Source organism: Hyperoodon ampullatus, assembly GCF_949752795.1.
Source record: "Hyperoodon ampullatus genome assembly, chromosome: 4".
Classification (NCBI taxonomy): Eukaryota; Metazoa; Chordata; class Mammalia; order Artiodactyla; family Ziphiidae; genus Hyperoodon; species Hyperoodon ampullatus.
Window position 1 is genome coordinate 122,708,228 of NC_136917.1, and position 21,407 is coordinate 122,729,634.

Sequence of the window (21,407 nt, forward strand, 5' to 3'; positions counted from 1 at the left end):
GGTTGAATCTGTGGATGTGGAACCCGTGGATACAGAGGGCCAACTGTACTGTATAAACGTAACCCCCTCTCTTAAACAAGTCACCCCTGCGACTCACCAGTCAGAGCACCCCCCAGGCTTCCCCGCCGCAGCTGTCTTCCATCCTCACTCAGCTGTCTTTTAAACTTCAGCGACTTTCCAGGGCCAGAAGCCACGTCTGGGTTGCTGCATTTCCGAAATGGCATGGGCGGAGGGGATAGTATGTGGTCAAGCTGCAGAGAGAAGCACAGCGGCATCACTTCCTGGGGATGCTCTCAATCAGAATGAAAGACACCACACCCCTCCCCACCAGGCATACTTTCTTCCCTCTTTTCCTTCTCTAAATCGCTCTCTCCTAACACTGTTTTGAATTTGGCTGGTTTAGAGACTTCAGGGTTCCACTGTTGAGTCTTCCATCTGAAAAAGCATCTGGCTTGCTGCAAAACCTCCACTGCAGTGTTTTTCAAGCGAATTAGTGGGTCATGGCGTATTAGTGGGTCATGAAATCAAGCTTAGTAGATGGTGACCAGCAGAACAGAAATTATCAGAGTCCAATGAAGAAAGGAAAAGAATCATTTCATGAAATGGTTAAGTTATACATGTATGTGTGTGTATTAAGAGTCATTATGTAAAATATATCTTTCTGTGTGCCATGATCCTCCTAAAAAAATGAAGAATATCGCTCTTTAGATTCTACAGAGAATCCATAGATCACTTTAGTTGTTCACAAAAGAAAATTCACAAGCTTTTGGTGCTCACAAATATATGTAGGGAAGGGAACTTTCTAAGTACCACAGCCCTTAGTGGAAATCAATACGTCCTCATACCACTTCATAGCTTTTTAAAAGAAAACCTGTCACAAGAGTCATAGAAACCAAAGTCACTTCAAAAGACAGCTTTATACAAAAGAATCCCTTGTGTCACAACACTTATTTCAAGATCTGTCCTGCTTTCAGAAGAAAACCTCTCATACCTGAATAGGGCCCCATGTTTTAAAATGTTCTCCTTCAAGTAAGTATATATGCATGTATATGTGTCTAGATAGTTATTAAAGACAAAAATATTAATGTGCACATGCATATACCCAGATAGTTATTAAGAATAAAATGAAGTACAAAAAATATTCATGGATATTCCAACTGCCACAGAAAAGAGCCAACTTCATAGAAATTTAAAAACAAACAAGAGTTGGGTAACACTGCTCAAAGCCAGGCATTTTTAGGGATACTTCACTGAGATTTGTTTTGTTTTCCTGGGTAGGAAGAAGGTCATCTGCTTATACCTGTCAGAATTTTTTCAGATTAAGACTCTCATGGGGGCTTCCCTGGTGGCACAGTGGTTGAGAGTCCGCCTGCCGATGCAGGGGACACGGGTTCGTGCCCCGGTCCGGGAGGATCCCACATGCCGCGGAGCGGCTGGGCCCGTGAGCCATGGCTGCTGAGCCTGCGCTCCACAACGGGAGAGGCCACAACAGTGAGAGACCCGCGTAGCGCCAAAAAAAAAAAAAAAAGACTCTCATGGGTGTATTTACCGGAAAAAGAAATTCAGGGATGAAGTCATCTATGTGTCTGTCTATGCCATGAAGCATATTCAAAACCATGGCACAAAAAGAAATTTGACCTTGCCTATGAGTAACTCCTCTCAAGCCAGTTGAAATGAAATAGACTATACTCACTCAGCTGTTACATGATGTCAACCCTCCCCTAAGCTCAGCTGTATTCATTAGTAACACAGAACAGCTGGATTTCAAGCACTTGTCAATCAGTACCATCTGAAATTCATTGCCAGTCAGTATTTTACTGTATTTCATTGCCACTTAGTAGTTCAGTGAGAGGTCCTCAAGAAACTAGAGGTGCATCCACTCCAGGATCTGCCCTCATCAGCAGGGAAAAGGAATTGCAGATTGTACTCTTGGAAGTATTTGTTGGGGCTGCTGTTCATTACATCAGTGTCCTACTTAGAACGGCCTCCAAGAGCGAATTTCTGTCTAGTGTTAGACACTTTGCCCTTAAACCTTACAGACAATGAAATGTAGCAAGGGCATCTTGGACAGTAACACACCAGCTACTAGAAAGCGCAGAACCCAGCCAGGGGTCCAAATGCAGTCAGTCCATTACACAATGCAGAGGTTAATTTTGCCTCCTTCTTAGCTCTATTTTATGCTCTTACCCCAGTTTTTTTTTTCTTTTTTTCTGCCAATATTTTGGGGAAATTTTAAGAGAATTTGAAACAACAGAAAAGTTGTAAGATTAGTACAATAAAAACCATGTTCCCTTGACCAGTGGTGAATTGTTAACTTCCGCCCATGGCTTTTACTCCTTCTCTCTCTCTCTCTGTCTCTCTCTCTCCGCCGCCCCCCTTTCTCTTTGCCCTACCACCCCTACAGTGAGAGTTAGTTGCAGACATTGTGGATTTTTACCCCTCAATACTTTGGCCTGCCTCTTCAAATAACAAGGACACTATCTTAAATTCTCCTGCCCTGTATTAAATGTATTCTTCTAAGATGTCTCAAATCTTCTGTTATCAAGGGAAGTATAAATACTAGGGAAAAAATAAAATATGTGGACTTAATATTAAAAGTTTGCTTTTACAGTGAAAGAAAAACATGCAGCCACAAGGTGGCAATGTGTCATAGACATTCAACAAAATGCCCCATAATCGCTACTACTCGCATAAATGCACCAAGAACCCCTCAGAATAACCAAGTGAGTTAGGGTTCATTTCAGTTAGTCATTTTCTCTTAATTACTAGTGGCAGCTGCATTAAATACAAATATTTATTGTTTAAGGTTCATCAACTTCTGCTACTTATTTTTCACCTGAAGTTAAATTTTTCAGCTTGTATTATAATTAATTTCTCTGGGGAAGTTTGTTATACTGCCAATTAACAGAGGGTGAAAAAAATAAGCAGAGGAAAGAAGATAATTCCTAAGGAGGAATTATGTGATTTCCTTACATATTTCCAACAAAGCCATAAAAGACATGAAACAAGTGTAGAAGAAAGAGAAGGAAATCAAGGAGAAAGTGTAGGCAAATAAAAAAGAAAATCCATTTCATCACATATAGAGTCATAAGGTATTAGTCCATAAGCCAGAGTTTTTTAATCAGAATCGCAACCCCGAGAGAGGAGTATTATTTTAAATCTGGCAAAATCGAGGCAGTGAACTGTGAGGGCTGCAAATGTTCCCAACACAATATAAGCAGAAAAACCCATAAGCATTGTGCCATGTTCCAGGATCCCATTTTCTTCCTCACATCAAAATCACACTCTCAACAGCGCTCTCTCTAAATATATCATTTTTCCAAATTTGCTGTGTTGTCAGTCGCTCTACTTTTCTTTCTACAGTTAGTCAGAGCTTCTCAAAATGGTCCACTACAGCCTTGCAATTTATTTTTCATTTTTTATCCTGATTCAAACACTCATGATCCTTTTAAAAACATTTCATCAGACCCTGGAGCTTAAGGCAGACAGTCAACATATCACTTTGGACACTGCCCTCTGAATGATTTCAGTTTAATGTTTTCCAACCTTTCCAAACTTCCAAAGTCTCCACACTACAAGGAATTCAACTAAAGACAGAGGTTGTCTTTACAACTTTCACTCATGTTCAAGGGCATCTAAGCCTGCATGTGTCATACTTGCTCTGAACACTTCTAATTTCCCTCACCAAGCAGTCAGTGGACTCCTGGAGAGCCAGACCCTACTCCCTGGTCACATACTCACCTAGCACGCCGCTAGCCACAAAGTATCCTGGACTGAAACACATTCTCTGTACTTCATTCGCTGATGGCAAGCATTGATTCGTGGTAGACTAGCTTTCCTCAAAACTACCTACCTTTAGTTTTCTTAACCGCTTTTAGTTCCAATAACCACCAAACAGTTTGAAAAGGTGCATTTGCATGTTACTGAATTTGGAAGTCAGACAGACAGGGACCAAACTTACCTCTTACAGGTAAGCAACCTCTCTTGCTAGCAGTTTTTTTTTTTTAATTGAAGTATAGCTGATTTACAATGTTTCAGGTATAACAAAGTGATTCAGTTAAACACACACACATACATATACACACACTCATGTATATGTATATATACACACAATCTTTATCAGATTCTGTCCCATTATGTTATTACAAGATATTGAATATAGTTCCCTGTGCTATACAGTATGTCCTTGTTGTTTACCTATTTTATATATAGTAGTATGTATTTGTTAATCCCAAATTCCTAATTTATCCCTCCTACCTCCTTTCCCCTTTGGTAAGTTTGTTTTCTATGTCAGTGAGTCTGTTTCTGTTTTGTAAGTAACTTCATTTGTATCATTTTTTAGGTTCCATACGTAAGTGATATCATATGATAAATTGCCTTTATCTGACTTACTGACTTACTTCACTTAGTATGATAATCTCTAGGTCCACCACATTGCAGCAAATGGCATTATTTCATTCTTTTTTATGGCTGAGTAGCACTATTCCATTGTATATATACCACATATTCTTTATCCTTTCATCCGTCAGTGGACACTTAGGTTGCTTTCATGTCTCGGCTATTGTAAATAGTGCTGCTGTGGACACTGGGGTGCGTGTATCTTTTCAAATTAGAGTTTTTGTCTTTTCCGTATATATGCCCAGGAGTGGGACTGCTGCATCATGATAACTCTATTTCTGTTTCTGTAAGGAACCTCCATACTGTTCTCTATAGTGGCTACACTGACTTACATTCCCACCAACAGTGTAGGAGGGTTCCCTTTCCTCCACACCCCCTACAGCATTTATTATTTATAGACATTTTGATGATGGCCATTCTGACTGGTATGAGATGATACCTCATTGTAGTTTTGATTTGCATTTCAGTAATAATTTTGCTAGCAGTTTATCAAAGGAAACATGTAAGCATCCTAGAGAACAAAAGGCGTACACAACTACTGTAAGTCTGATCCAGACTTGGGGAAAAGTTTCCAAAATTACCAGTCCTACAGAAATGCTCATCACCAGAAATCTATATCTATCTTCTATATTGATCATCTCCAACCATTGTGTGCTGTTTTACAACTATCAGGATGAGTAAAACAGAAGAGTCCACCACAACTACACTGTGGCTTTTGCCATCAGTGAATATGAATTAAAGCCAAATGATTTACAAGACTGGGTCTTATTTTGTTTAGTGTCTCTGCCATCACCACCACAACCACTACCACTGTCTCCAAACATGGACCATGTGTCTCTTCTATGGCTATATCCCACAGTTTCATCCATCTCTTTCTAAAAAGGCATATTATAACTTTCGATGAACACTGAACTTGCAGCCTTCTTAACTGACAGTTTTCTCCAGCCTCATCTCCAGACACTTTCCGGCCCAAGCACACAAGTTCTCTCATTTACATGTTCACATAACCATTGTTATTTGGAAACTAAAGAGATTTTTCCAACTTCAGTAAATGGCAACTCCTTTTGTCTAGCTTCTCAAGTCACAAACCTTACACTTATTCTAAACTTCTCTTTCTTATTCTATAGCTGATCGATCAGCAAATCCCCTAACTCAACCTCTAAAATATATCCAGAACCCAATCACTTCACCACTTTTACTGCTACCACTCCTGTCTCTGCCTTCGGATCTCTCTTGAAATAGCCTCCCAATAGATCTCTTCCATCCATCTGCTTCCATCCTACTCTCAGCACAGCAGCCAGTGACCCTGCTGAAACATAAGCCAGATGCTCCAGATCCTCTGCTTGGAGTCCTCGCATGACTTCCTCTTCACCCAGAACAAAATCCGAAGTCTTGACAATGCCCTACAAGGTCCTACCACCTCTACCCCCATCTCTCTGAACCCAGGTCCTACTACACCACTCACTCCACTTCCGTCTGTTGCTGGACCTCAAAAGCCCCAGGCATCTCCCCACCACCCAGGACCTTTACACTGATTACTTCCTCTACCTGGGATACACTCCAGATATTAGCTACCATGCTTCCCCCATCCTAAAGGTCTCTATTAAAAGGTTACTCTTTCGGGGGGGCTTTCTCTAATGGCCCTATGTAAAAGTGTTACTGAACACAAGTTTGTGTGCCCCATGTACAGTGAAGTCAAATAAACTGAAACACTGGCATTTGGAGCAGAGAAAGGTTTACTGCACGGCCAAGCAAGGAAAATGGGTGGCTCATGCTCAAAAAACCCAAACTCCCTGAAGGGTTTCAGCAAAGCATTTTTAAAGGCAAGGTGAGGGAGGGGTATCCCAGGGTTTGTCATCAGCCCATGCACAATTCTCTGATTGGTTGATGGTAATCAATCCTTAGGTGCCAGAAGGTCTGGGGGCTATGAGCTCATGATCATCAAGCAGTTAATTTCTTCCATTTGGTGGTGGTTTTAGCATCTGAAAAACTCAGGAAATACACATCAGATACTACCATCTAGGTACTTCAGAGAGGAGCTAAAGCAGAGGATATAGGGGAGAATTCTGTCCTGGGAAGGTCCCATAGGGACCTGCTTGGTTACAAAGGGTAGGCCCATCACTTTTTTCCCTTTTCAATTTTTCTCCTTAGCATCTATCACTACAAACATGTTAGACCTTTTATATTTGTTTATTGTCCTTCTTCTCCGGCTAGAATGTAAGTTACATGAAATTACATACTACTCTGTTTTGTCCACCATTTGTCCACTGCTCTACTTAAAAGGCACCTTATAAATATTTGTTGAGAGAACAAATTGCAAATCTCTGGTATTTAGATTAAACAAAAAATTAAAAAACATATGCAATAAAGGATTTTGATTACTGGAAAAAAACAGGATCAACTTATAATATTAAATGTTCCTCAAGGTAAAAATGCTAAAGGGAGTCTAGCATTTTGACAAAGTTGAACACTTCATATATGAAAAAGACCCTTAGGTTGGAGCAAATGGCATCTTTTCAAAGAATCTTTTCTATATACAAACTAATATGCTAATTTTCGAACACTGCTACCTCTGAAGGTGATTCCTAAGAATTATTCGACCTTTAAAATCTATCCTAAGTAGCATAATCACTGTGTCTATCAGCTCCTCCTTTCAGTAATTCCTTATTCATTCCCAAGATGTGGCACCTGCATTTTAAAGACCCATCCAGAATGCACGTTCCCTAAGGCCAAAGTTCATTAGTTCAGAGGGATCACTGCATACATAATAGGGTCTGACAGTAAAGTCTTTTCTATGCTAAAAGAGAGAGAGAAAGAGATTGACTAGTAACATAGGGTTATGAAGACACTGTTCACTTATTCTGTTTCTTGATTTTAAATATTCTAAGAAACCGAAGATATGAAAATAAATGAATAATTGTAACACTGCATAGACTATGCTTGTAATCTTAATTAATTGCTCTATCGCCTCCATCCAGAAAGGAATCAAATTGGCAACCTGAAATGAGTTTATTGCAAAATTGGATTTTATTTACATTTAAACCAGGTCCTATAAACAACATTTTGAAATTGGATAGGATTCTATAGTTAAGACGGTCATTATTGTCTTCATACTAATTCCTCAGAGGCCAGGAATGCCAACACTTCCTATCCTAATTAGGACATTTAACTTTCTATTCCTGTTTCCTCACCTGCAAAATGTCAGTAAGAATACTACCTATCTCTTGAGGTGGCTGTGAAGTTTAAAAGAATTCATATATGCGCTTAAAACAATACATAGAATGCAGTATGTGTGCAATAAATATTAGCTGTGGTGGCTATTAACATCCCCATGTAGAAGTTACTTCATTCAGAAACATCTCTGTATGTGTACTTCATCATAAATGGTTTGCAAGGAAATTAAACTGATTATAGTTTTACTGAGTTGTCTTTATTTTTTCTTTATGGCTCAAATGAGAACTTGGTTTGAATGAACTGCTTTAAAATTATTTCAGGCCAAAACGAGAAATAACTAAAACATAAAAATAAATAAAATTATTTCAGGCTGTAATTCTTGTGCTGTGCTCTAGAGCACAGACTCCTGGGTCTTGATCATGGGGCTCTCAGCATGCATGAGGTGAGGGGCCTACTCCCAGTTTGAATTCTCAGGCACAGAATCCTACTGTCATGCTACTTAACTCCTCTCGGAAGTACGGGCCTCAGAGGTGGTGAGGACGCAGAGGGAGGGTGGATGAAAAGGGCCTGACACAGGGCTTGGCACATACAAGCACTAAGTAATAATGTTGATGGTAACTGTCATCACAGCTCGAGTCTCCCCTTGCCTTAGCCTGTTGACTCGTAAAGCATATGGCTCTTTATTTGCCTGGCCCTTCCCAGTGGTACCTCTCCAGCATTCTTATCTCTACGGCGACTCAAAAGAATAGAGAGAAGAGAAAATATTTAACATTCTCACCACTGCCTGAAGAATATACAACCTCCCTTCCCCCAGCGTCCTAAGATCTTACTATAGATCAAATCAGACACTGAGAGAGCTACAATCTTGGACCACATTTTACTGGGGCCCATTTAACTGAAATTGCCTACATTCATATTGGACTATGCCACCCAGAATGCATGTTTCCATTTAATGATGTTGTAAGAAGCAGCCCTCTATAAGTCCTGACACTCTGTTCTATAAACATAAGGGCCTATATTGAACAGCCTCCTCCTTGTCAAGACTCTTCTCTATACAAATATTAAGCAGCTGGGAACCAGGTATTCCTCTGGACACAACAGTGGACAGAACAGACAAAAATCCTTGTCCACTAGGAGCTTCATTCCAGCTGGAGAGACAGAACCCTGGAGAAAATGCTGTCAGTTCTCTGCACTAGAAACAGCTCTGCTTCTGCTGGGTTATGGTCTTATTTTAACCTGGGAAGCCCATGAACCATATAACTAATCATCTTCCTCTAATTCAGCCACTTGAAATCATAGGACAAAGCTTGCAGTCTATCGCCAGCAAGTGTGGCCTGTCCAGTCTCCATCAAGACTTCATGGATCTGGTTGTAACCTGCAGTAACCTCACTGGATTTCACCTTACCCTCTGCTAGACTGAATGTTTGTGTCCCCACCACAAATTTATATGTTGACCCTTAACCCCCCAAAATGATGGTATTTGGAGGTAAGACCTCTGGGAGGTGACTAGGTCATGGGGGCAGAGCCGACACGAATGGGAAATCCCATAGAGCTCCTTTGCCCCTTCCACCATGTGAGAACATAGCTAGAAAAAAATCTGGCTATGAACCAGGAAACAGGCTCTCACCAGACACTGTATCTGCCAACGGCTTGATCTTGGACTTCCCAGCCTCCAGAACTACGAGAGATAAACTGTGCTTATAAGGCACCCACTCTACGGTATTTTGTTATAGTGGTCTCAAGTAGTGGTAATCTTGTTGCCTGGGGGACATCTGGCAATGTCTAGAACCATTTTTGGTTTGTCCAACATAAAGGGGGCAGGGCACGTGCTGGGATCTACTGGCTAGAGACCAAGGGTGCTACTAAACATTCTGCAAAGCCCAGGCCAGCCCCCAGCAGCAAAGAATTATCCAGCATACAACATCCATAATGTCACTGTTAAGAAACTCTGCTCTATACTTGCTTTTCTTTTGTCTATCTGCACCTATTTTTAAGTTATTCATCTTGCTGAGTTCTGTGTAACTGTAGGTCACCTTAAAACCTTTTGAGAACAAGAAGTGGGGGGCAAACGGAGAGCATCGATAGAATCTAAGCAAGAATTGTTCATGTCAACAAGATTTGTTAAGCAAACCATTTCCTGAGCCACATTAATTTACCCAACCTATTTAGCTGTTTATTGCATTTCACTGGCTCAATGAACATCCATGTTTTGAAAACTACATCAATAGAACATATTTAAACTGAAAGATGTACTAGATACCAATATCATTTTCCATCTTCAGTTTTGTAATTAATGCTTTGAATCACAAACTTCAATTAGCAATACAAAAAGTGTTTCAGAAACATCCTAACATACATTAGTAGATCAAACTACAATGGCATTCACCTAAACAGAGCTGCACCACTAGTCTCATCTCTTAAGAGAATTGATTTTCTTTCTTCCTTCCTGAGAGAAATATGTAAATTAGCACTTTGATACCACAATCTCGCTTTTGTCTGTCAACTCAGCTTCAAGAAAGTTAATCCCTTTGCTTATGAACATCCCCCCGCCAACACACACACCGCCGGCTGTACCACCATAGTCCCAACGACAAAGCGCCACACAGCAGGCGTTTAAGTGTGATGTGTCCGTTAAGCATTAAATTCAATTGTCTGCAGATGAAAAACAGAGCTAATATTATATTACAGTATTTCGAAACATAGCACTTCTTAATTTAGAAACAGTGACACTGGGGAAGCACAGGGAATATACTGATTTGACTTTGCATACATATCACCTATTTTCCTGTCACTTTAATATTCTAGATGTGTCTCTGACCTTTAGTTAGGAATCTGATCTATGCCTGAAGTTGTTTACTTATCCGAAGACATTAAATTCCCCTGGCACCATCATGTCCCCATCAGCAACATAACTAAAGTTTCTGACCGCGGTTAACAAAGCAGGCAGAGAATATACTCCTTACCAGTCACTGTCCCTGCACTTAAAGTCAGAGGGGAAAATCTCAACGATGCCACAAAACTTGACATTCTGTGCCAGCTTCCCCCTCTGGTGGGGAGAGTAGACCCCCAGGCAGGTAGTAGTAGTATTCCCATTTTACCAATGTGCAAACACATTGGGAAACATTAACCCCTCCAAAGTTATCAGCTCCACAGGAGGTACAAAAGGAATCAAGCTCAAGATTCCTAACTCCAAAGCCGATGGTCCTTGCACTGTTCCAAACCGTGAGAGGGGCTCACAGCAGCAAAGCACATGAAGCCCCGGAAAGTTGATTTTAATTCCCTCTTTCATCCTCGGTCCTAGAAGGCTCCCCAGAGGAGACTGAGTCTTACACTCTGGTGTCAATCAATCTGAATGATCTAGTTCAATCCTAATTGGCAGTCTACAGAAGCGGTTTCTAGGACTTCTTAGCTGAAATCCTCAAGTTAGCTGAAATCCTCAAGTCAGAATTACAGAATCACAAAATCAAATCACCTGTAGTCTAATTTCCTGCTTTTCAGAAGACAGAGGCCCAGCCAAGTCAATCGCCCAGGTTTGCAAAGATAACAGCCTAGGTTTCTGGTGCGTGAATCCTGACCAGAACCCGGATTTCCAGACCTACAATCTGTTACCTTGCTCCCCTTACCTACTCCTGCTGGTGTCCACCACTCTATTATGATTGACTTGTAGGATTTTCTATGGGTTTTTTTCATACATGCTTTATCAACCCAGAGTTGTTTTAACACCTAGACATTGTGCTAAGGGCTGAAGATAAAAAACAGAATGCACAGTCTTCCCTGGTGGCGCAGTGGTTGAGAGTCCGCCTGCCGATGCAGGGGACACGGGTTCGTGCCCCGGTCCGGGAAGATCCCACATGCCGTGGAGAGGCTGGGCCCGTGAGCCATGGCCTCTGAGCCTGTGCATCCGGAGCCTGTGCTCCGCAACGGGAGAGGCCACAACAGTGAGAGGCCCGCGTACCGCAAAAAAAAAAAAAAAAAAAAAAAAAACAGAATGCACATAGTCATCTTCCTTAGGACATTTCTACCAGAGTGCAGGAGACAGACACAAAAGCACAACCATGAAACAACAGGGCAAATGTAACAATAGAGTAAGGTATGAGGGATTGTAGCGGCTTTGAGCAGAGTTGTGGTCCAGCACCTAATTAATTTCCGGTCCTTACTGTATTGGCTAAGCCATGCGGTGTCACTTAATGCCTGAAACGCAGAAAGGAGTTAATTATCATTTACTCACATAGATTATGGTCTTCTCGGGGACCCTGAAGCCAGTGCCTGAAGGAACACAGAGTGGTGTGTAAACACTTGGTAATTTTCCTTCTAGCTTGGGCTTTTCAAGCTTTTCTTTAATGGGGTACAGAAAAAACATTATTTTCTAAACAAGTTGGTCTAAGAAGGACGCATGAGGAGAATCCTCTCTTTGTTGAGAAGCTGCTGTGCTAAGTACCGTAGAGGGGAAATACCTGAGTCCACAGGGTCTGAGGCTGAGGAGAACTATTTTGTGTTACGGCAGGAGGAAGGATTTGCTGTTGCTCCAGAGACGGAAAGAGAAGGCACATGAAAAATGCAAAATAAACACCGAAAGACAAGTGTTTTTTTCAACTAAATGAAAACCAACCAAGGAGAATAACTGGCAGCTAAACGTTCTCTGAGAGGAGGTGTAGGAGGAAGAGCAGAGTTTCTCCCACCATCGGCGCCACACTGCCTGACCCTAAACATCCGTCCTTCTTAAGGCACCAACCGCCCCACCATGGCGGGTGGTCTAAGAGCAGTGCGAGCATCACATCCCATTTCCTGAGGGGACCAGACAACAGGCGAGAGGTGGAGGCAGGGCTGTGAGGCAAGCCTACAGCCGGGACAGCACTCAGACACTTACAGGGGGCGAATGATAACTTCACCTATAAAATAAGGAAAATTACTTCCTCCTCCCAGGATTCTTGTGGATTAAGTTAACTGATCAGTATCAAGTTCCTAGGAAGAGAAAACGCTCAAATGTTGCTCCTTTCCATTTCCTCTCTTCGCTGTCTTCATTTTGCCAGAACTATAAAAGAAAAATAATCAAGCACTAGAACTTCTGATCAGTAACATCTATTGACCCTAAAAATAAACTCTCCACAAGTGTCTGGGAAAAACTTCAAAATATGCTCTTCTTGTGAAGTAATGTGTAAGCTCTTTAACTGGACAAACGTATAAATTAATATTCATTTCAAGATTTTACATTAAGAGGAAGAAAGGTTTGTTTGAAGAAGTCTGCCATGGGTAGTGGTAGCAAACCGAACCCTGACCCAAGAGACAAAATAAACTCTCTTCAGAAAAACATTCCTAAGAAGCATGAGTCACATGCTCTCAGCAGCTCAGGGGCCTCACCTGGTTAAAATGGAAACATTTTAGAAGGACAGGAAAAACAGTCACTGAGAAATTGGCAAACGGTAAGAGAACTCAAAGGAGGGCTCTGGGGATGGGGGGTGGTGCAGTCCCATGCAAACTATTTTTATCAGCTTCATTTCTTCTTCAAGAGGGAAAACATAACCAGAGAGTGTGCAGAGAATGGAGAAAAAAAAAGAGAAAGAAAGGACTGAGGGAGAAAGGACAGGGAGATGGGAAGAGGAGAAAGTGATCCAACAAGACCTGTTCAAGGACGCTAATGCCCTGTCAGCTCCCATGCTCCATGTCACCTCACGCTTCCATTCTGGATGTGTCCCACTCTCACCACAGAGACTAACAATCTTCTCTCTTAGCAAAAATAACCCATAATAAATAAATAATTATATAACATTAAATGTATTAAATACTTATAAATGAATATAGTCCACAATTCTAAATAAAGAAATCCCAAGACCTTTAGTCAGTAGCTCCCTGGCTCAGCACCAAATCGCACTTACTCCTGGATCTCTATCTGAACAGGGTCCGCCCAGCTGTCTACCCTGTATCCCTGGGCTGAGTCTCTGCTTCTCAGTTACTACTCTCCCTGGCCTGGGCCCCCAGAATTCAAGGTCTGGGGGCTGCCTTGTGCCCAGGGTCTGGCACTGACTGACTCTTGACTCTGAAACGCAGCCTGCTGGGGACCAGATCCCAACACAGTGCCTGACCTCAATGCCCCCTGCCTGTCGGCCCAGTGAACGGCCGCACGTCTGCCCCACCTCTGCTAGGAGCCACAGCCAGGCTTCGGGGCTTGCTTTAGAGCTTTTAGGTCATGGTGCTAACAGCCCAGCTCTCCTTTGTCTGGTCCCACCATCCCAGGGCTGAATCCCAAGTCGTCATCCACCACGTGGACTCCCAGCCCCCAAGAGTAGGCCAGGTCTAACCTACCAGGCCCCCAGGGGAACATGAGCTAGAGAAACATAGGAAGGAGAAAATGACTCAGAAGGACATGTAAGAGGAGGAAGGGAGAGGGTGGGAAATGTAATGAGGGAGACAGAAGAAAAAGGAGAAAGAAGGAGCAATGAAGAGCTTGATAGGCTCTCAGAAAGGAATCCGTCTTAACTTCATAGTCTACTATTCACTTGGGTCATGAGTGCATAAGTAACTTGATCACTTTGATCTTCTGATTACTGATTGTACTGTCCTTGAAAAGTCTGATTGGCTGACCAACCATTACTGGAAACTCACATATTTTTTATCTATTCTCTACAAAAGGGTCTGGCTCCAAACAGGAGCTCTCTGTTCAGACCCCCCAACCCCACACTTGCTGGGAAGAAAACTCTTCTCCAGGTTCCAGGAGTGAAGGACAAATCAAGACGTTCCCAACCACCACCTGAAATCAGGCGAGGAAAAGATCCTGCCTTTGGGTACAGGTTCATAGCTCTGCTAAAAGAAGTATTCAACAGAAGCCACAGTGTAGTAAAAACAGACAAGATAATTCACGGCCAAGAATCCTTTGAGTTCTCAAATCAGCCCCCAAGGATTGGGTAGAGTTGCATAAATAAGACCAACACAGCAACAAGAAGAGCTGAAGAGGACTGAGAGTTCTGTCATCTTTTTTTAATCATGTCTATAAACAAGAATCCTAAAACTACTATTAAAAATATACTTACTTTAGGGCTTCCCTGGTGGCGCAGTGGTTAAGAATCCACCTGCCAATGCAGGGGACACGGGTTTGAGCCCTGGTCCAGGAAGATCCCACATGCCGGGGAGCAACTAGGCCCATGCGCCACAACTACTGAGGCTGCGCTCTAGAGCCCACGAGCCACTACTACTGAGCCTGCGTGCCACAACTACTGAAGCCGCTCGCCTAGAGCCCGTGCTCCGCAACAAGAGAAGCCACCACAATGAGAGGCCCACGCACCGCAACAAAGAGTGGCCCCCGCTCGCCACAACTAGAGAAAGCCTGTGTGCAGCAACAAAGACTCAACGCAGCCAAAAATAAGTAAACAAAATCTCAAAAAATGAATAAAATCTATCTTCAAAGAAAATATATATTTACTTTAGCCAATAAGAAGAAACAATTCTGTTTCCCTGCCACTAAAGAACAAAAACAAAACCAACCCAATAAACAAGAACACCAGTGAAACCCCTGACAAGGTAGAGAGCCAATCAGTCCCTACCTTCGGAAAGCATGAACACACTGACATCTGACCATGTCTGAAACAGACTTGAGCAGGTGGACCCAGAGAGCAATTCAGCAGTCAGCATCTGACCCAGCTCTGGCTCCCATGCCCCAGGTCTTTATTTTTCCACTCTTGCCTGAGACTTGCCTGTGGACCTAAAGGCTGGAATCAAGAGACGTGCTAAATTAGGGAAAGTTTCAAGTTTGAGCTTGAAATCAGCCAAGAACAGAACACTCCACTCTGTGCATATAGTCTTCCTTTCAATAAATCTAGGGTTCTCGTATATAAAACTTAAAGGTAGATAGATTACTTTCCTTCTCCTTATATGGGGATTTTAAACAATGAATTTCTCTGCCATTTAAATGTTTATTCAAAGATGAACAAACACCAGTTCACAAAATATGAAAGCATAGCTCTCTTCTACAAGGCCATGCCCATTGGACTGGTCTGGCTGGTGAAGTACACCATCCCCATCCATTTGTATCATCATGGCTAACAGAAGCCAGACTGCCTCCCCATCAGGGCTATGGGTTTTCTTTGTCCTCCAGTTCATGTAATGGTTATGGTCATCCCCTACTGCTGAGAGGCCCCATTGCCACCAAGCCCAAACCCACCACAGCCACTAAATGTTCATTCCTAACATTCACCACTCCTTGATGTTGCAGGGATCAGCCAACTGCAGCCCACACGACAAATAAAAATTTACTGGACCACAGCCATACCCATTCGTTTACATACCATCCATGCTCTGCCCACATCAGCAGGGCTGATCAGCTGTCCCAGAGACCATATGGCTCATGAAGTCCAAAATACTTACTATCTGGCCCCCTTGACTGAAAAAGTTTGCCAGTGCCTGATTTCTCCAATAAATTCACTGAGCATCTACTATGTGCCAAGTGCTGTCTGGGCAGTGTAGAGAGAGCAGCGAGCAAAGCCAAGCCCCTTTCTTCAGGTAGAATTAAGGGCTGTGAAGCAGCAGCAGCAGCAGGATATGCCACTCTATTATATGGGTGGTTAGAGATCATCTCTCTGGCAGGTAGCCATTTGAGCAGAGACCTGGAGGGAGGGGTGCAGGGAGAAGAAGCTTCCAAGCCAAGGGAAGGGCAAGTGTGAGGGCCCAGAAGTGACAGTGAGTTCAGCATGTGAGAAACAGCAAGTAAGGCAGCTGGGCAACACCCACTTTCCCTGGTCTCAATCCCCCAGTCCCTCTCTTCCTTGCTAGGCACAGCCCTCACCGCACACCAGGCACCATCCTAAGTGCTTTAGGCAGGTTATCTCATTTCATCTTTAAAAGCACCCTCTGACATGGTATTATCATCATCCCCATTTTACAGATAAGGAAACTGAGGTTTGGGGAGTTTAAGTGACTTGCCCCAGGTATCAAAGCTGGTGACCAATAAAGACTGAGCCCCACGGCTAGTAATCAGACCCATCCTCTTCCTCTATGCCATCTTTGTGCAGGCAGCACCAGCCCCATCACCCAGCTACAGACCAACAGCTTTATGTTACTGTTGTACCTGGTGCAAGGTGTGGGCCACCTGGACTGGTGAAAGAGGCTTCCCTGAGCCTGCTTCCTTTCCCACTCTCTGTTTTTGGACCAGATGCTCCCTGAACTCCTCTCCTTCCTCCTTCCCTAATGTTACATAAGCCTCCTAAGACTACTTCCAAAACAAACTCGCCAGGCTACGGAAGCCTCACTGATGCAGGGAAATGACTTGCAAAAGAAGAAAGGAGGAAGGGAACTAATATTTACAGAAGGCCTTCTGTGGGCCAGGCACCGATATAAACACTGTGGACTTTATTTCTGGGAGATGATGCTTAGTGAGAAGATCGAAGTAGAAAAACACAACATCTTCCATTTAGATTTCTGCATTCCACAGTGCAGGAGCTGCTAGAGGAGGCTCCAGCGCAGACATGCTGTGACTTTTGTACTTCTGTACTGTACGTACTACTGTACTGTGTGCCTCAAGATCACTCATCGTCCAGTGTCCTGAAACAAGATGTGCAGCAACTTCCTATTCTTTCCTACCTCAGCCCATGTTCTCCAATGCCCTCACTCTGCACCCCCCCACCTCCTTTAAGAGCTTACATCAGCCTCTATGCTTTGCTCACAAGTGTTACAATGGTGTCCTGGGCACAACTGATTGGTTCTAAAGCAACCATCTACCCATACACACACTTACCTCTTCCTAGAGGTGCAGGAGCCCACAGGCAGTTAGGACCCTTGGTGATTTACCACCACGATTTCCCAAGCCTTCCCAAGACAGGTATGTGGACCAATGTCCCAGTGTAGCCTTTAATTTAGAATAAGACTAAGAAACCTAAGAGTCATTCACAGCACAGTTCCAAAGCAACATGGACTAGGAGAGCGAGGAACACACCTCAATAAATGCTACCCATAAGAAATGGAATGGAAAAGTGTTCAGAATGGTGAAACATAACCTTTCCTGCTCAGTGGAAAAAAATTAGAAACACGCTTTGCCCATTCCTCTATTTTAGCATAATACACAGGAAAACACCATCTTCTTCTTGGTTAGTATGTCTGCTGCTCCCCATGAATCCTAATCGCTTATCTGTGCTTCCCACAACTTAGCAAAAGGCCTGACAGAGTCAACACTTTGCATATGCATCACATGGATAAATGTCTACTTTGGACTTGGGGGCATTATTATATGACAAATACCCCGAGGAGTTAAGAGATGCACCACTGAGAAGGAATGAAAAGAAGACTGAAAGAAGGTTACAATGCCTCCATACGTGTAAAAGGAGAGGAGGATTCACTATGCAAAAAAAACTCCTGAAGCTGGGTTAGGAAGGGGCCCAGTTATTCCTTACACCTGACTATTCCCTTCCGATTGAGGAAAACCAGTTTTACCCATCTCCTCTTTTTTCTCCCCAGAATTCCTGCCATGGTTGGGGCGGGGGAGAAAGGGCAAGGAAAATAAATAAGAATGACCTCTGCTGCAACAACTAGAGAAAGGTGTGGCTAAACAGGTGGGTGTCCTCTGTCTGGGGAGGGAGTCAGTAACAGCAGGATTATCTGCAAGTGTAAAATTATTTTACTTTTTATGTTCCACAAATAAATACTAAAAAATGGGGAACTATGCACCATTTCTCTATTTCCCAAATGAACACGAATAAAGGAAAAAGCTGGAAAGTCAACTCTGAGAAATATTTTTGAAAACATAGAAATGACTTTACACAAATCACACAAACATAATTAAGTAAGGGCATTTTTCTTACTTAACAAATCACGCTTCATCACCGTAGCTAATTAAACCAAGAAAAAAGAAAATCTACAGGAAAATGACAATGAAGGTATCAATAGCTCAAGACTTTAATAACTGCTCTAAAAGAGGGAAACAATCTACCTAAAATCTTTAAAGAATTCTTACGTTTCAGAATCTTATACAGTCACAATATCTCATAACAAAAATTTATTCATCAACGATGGACATAATCAAGTTGAAGTAAAAGGTCAGAGAAGTTAGATGAAATCTATCTGTAAGCAGCCTAAGAATATGGTATGTTCACAGCTCCACAGGCCTGGCAGCAGCTATAAGTTCACCACAATCAAAAAAAGTAAGAAGGCAGACCTATCACAGCATCTTCAAACTGAAGGAGAATGTCGTGACCATCTACTCTGGCCTCCCCAAAATACCTTTAGAATCTAGAACTGCCCCCTGCACCCGCCCGGCCACGGACACACATAAACTCTTTACCCTCTCCCTGTTTTATTCTCCTCCACAGCACCTATCGACACTTCCTTGTTTGCTTATTGTTGCCCATTAGAACATAAGCTTCAGGAAGGTAGAGATTAGGATCTGTTTCTTTCCCTGGTGAATGCCCAGAGGCTAGAAGAGTGCCTGGCATGTAGGTACAGTGGCCATTAGTGCTGCATGGACCATCTTGAGCCCTCCACCTTCCGGCACACGACAGTATTGCACTTCCTGCCCCTTGGGGTTGGATAGAGCCACGTGACAAGATATGACCAGCGAGAGTAAGGAAAAGCGGTATGTGTCACGCGCAAGCTTAAGCGCTTACCTGGGGGTGTGAGACCCTCCAGAGCACTCATCTAACTCTGCTTCAGCGACCACCTGCTCCAGACGAGGCTGCTCTGTCAGCCTATCCCAGACAATACAAGTCGAGCCCCAGCAAACCCCCAATGGTTATAAAGCATGAGCAAGAAATAAACCTTTGTGCTATAAGCCACTGAGGCTTAACTGATAGGGTAGGTGCTCAATAAAAATGTGTGGGTGTCAGCTTCCCTCACAGAGCCCACACAGCATAATGAGCTCTGAGAGGAACTACGTACTCACAATGCAGCCCATTCTAAGTTAGAACAAGTCACAGGTGCTTCCTGGTACTAAGTCCAAAACTGTTCCTAAAGAAAAGGATGTTGTGATGCTCATTTTATATGTCAATTTGACTGGGCCCTGTTTCTTTGGAGAACCCTTATTCAAATACATATGGCAGGACAGGGTAAATGGCAGGAAAGGGTTGTTATCCGCTCACTACCTGCTTTTCACAACTGCTTCAAGCTTTCCTGAAGGGTCCTTTGATTGAACAAGGTCAAGAGAGAGTGACTCAGAAGCTAGGTTGTGAGAAGTGATCAGTATTGGTAAGAGAAAGGTTTGTCTTATAGATGTTTCACTCAGAAGCCTCTGAAGAAATTAAGCCTCCTCCTAGCAAAGCAGACCTCCAGGATGAAATAGCCCCTCCAGGATGGATCTTAGACTTGAGAGGAGTTTAGAAGTAGAAGCGGGTCTAAGGAATCAAAGTATAGGGATGAACGCTAGGCCAAGAAGGGACTCTCAGCTGCTCAGATGTGGTAGCTTTATTACACGCCCAGGAAGGAATTCTTTGGTACTCCTCCCTCTAAGAGATAGACCTTGACAACACTCCCTGCTTCAGTGTAGGCTATACTTAATGACTTGCTTCTAAGAATTCTAACAGGGCAGAAATGATGGTGTGTAACTTCTAAAACTTGGCTATAAAAGGCATTGTGAGTTTCTCCTTGTTCTCTCCTTCTCCTCCCATCTCCCCCACTGGTCCATCAATCCGTTCCTCCCCTCCCATGCATTGAATACTTCGTCTGGGAGAAGCCAGCTGCCATGTCAAGAGGACATTCAAGCATCCCTATGGAGAAGCCTGTGTGGTAAGGAACTGAGGCTTCCTGACTACAGACAGCACCAATGGGCCAGCAGGTTGAGGGAAACATCTTGGAAGTGGGTCTCCCTTTATTTTTATTATTTTTTTGGCAGCACTGGGTCTTAGTTGCAGCACATGGGGTCTTCAGTTGAGGCGTGCGGGATCTTTCACGTGGCACGGGCTCTTTGTTGTGGCACACAGGCTTCTCTCTAGTTGCAGCATGTGGGTTCTCTCTCTAGTTGTGGTTCATGGGCTCCAGAGCATGTGGGCTCTGCAGTTTGTGGCATGTGGGCTCTCTCACTGATGTGTGCAGGGTCAGTAGTTGTGGCACACAGGCTTAGTTGCGCCATGGTATGTGGGATCTTAGTTCCCGGAGCAGGGATCGAACCCTTGTCGCCTGCATTGGAAGGCAGATTCTTTACAATTGGACCACCAGGGAAGTCCCAGAAGTGGGTCTTCCTGCCACAGTCAAGTCTTCAGATGACTGTAGCCCTAGCTGCAATGAATGTGCCCAAGCCAGAATCACCCAGCTAAGCTGCTCCTGAATTACTAACTCAAAAAACTTGGGGGGTAATAACTCATCAGGTTTGGTTTTGTGCTGTTTTGTTTTTTAGGCAGCTAAGTTTGGGGGTTAAAAAAAAATTAAGTACAATTGATTTACAGTGCTGTGTTTCTGGTGTAAGGCAAAGTGATTCAGTTGTACATATATATACTTTTTCAGATGCTTTTCTATTAGAGTTTTTTTTTTTTTTTTGCGGTACGCGGGCCTTTCACTGTTGTGGCCTCTCCTGTTGTGGAGCACAGGCTCCAGACGCGCAGGCTCAGCAGCCATGGCTCACGGGCCTAGCTGCTCCACGGCATGTGGTATCTTCCCGGACCGGGACATGAACCCGTGTCCCCTGCATCGGCAGGCGGACTCTCAACCACTGCGTCACCAGGGAAGCCCTATTAGAGATTATTATGAGATACTGAATATAGTTCCCTGTGCTATACAGTAGGATCTTGTTGTTTATCTATTTTATATATAGTAGTGTGTATCTATTAATCCCAAGCTTCTAATTTATCCCTCTTCCCTTTTCCCATTGGGAGGAAAACCAACCATAAGTTTGTCTTCTATGTTGTGAGTCTGTTTCTGTTTTGTAAATA

At 43.2% G+C, this 21,407-nt stretch overlaps 1 protein-coding gene across 2 annotated transcripts in view; it reads right to left on the minus strand.

Annotated features, from left to right (window-relative positions):
- The window catches only part of MAST4 (microtubule associated serine/threonine kinase family member 4), a gene marked incomplete at its 5' end in the record, with an annotated part of 573,576 nt that overhangs the window by 401,477 nt on the left and 150,692 nt on the right, over nucleotides 1-21,407 (minus strand). For both annotated transcript variants that reach the window (XM_079703236.1, XM_079703235.1), the window contains one exon: nucleotides 98-251. In XM_079703236.1, the coding sequence (XP_079559362.1) occupies nucleotides 98-251 (154 nt within the window). The remainder of the gene's footprint in view (nucleotides 1-97; nucleotides 252-21,407) is intronic.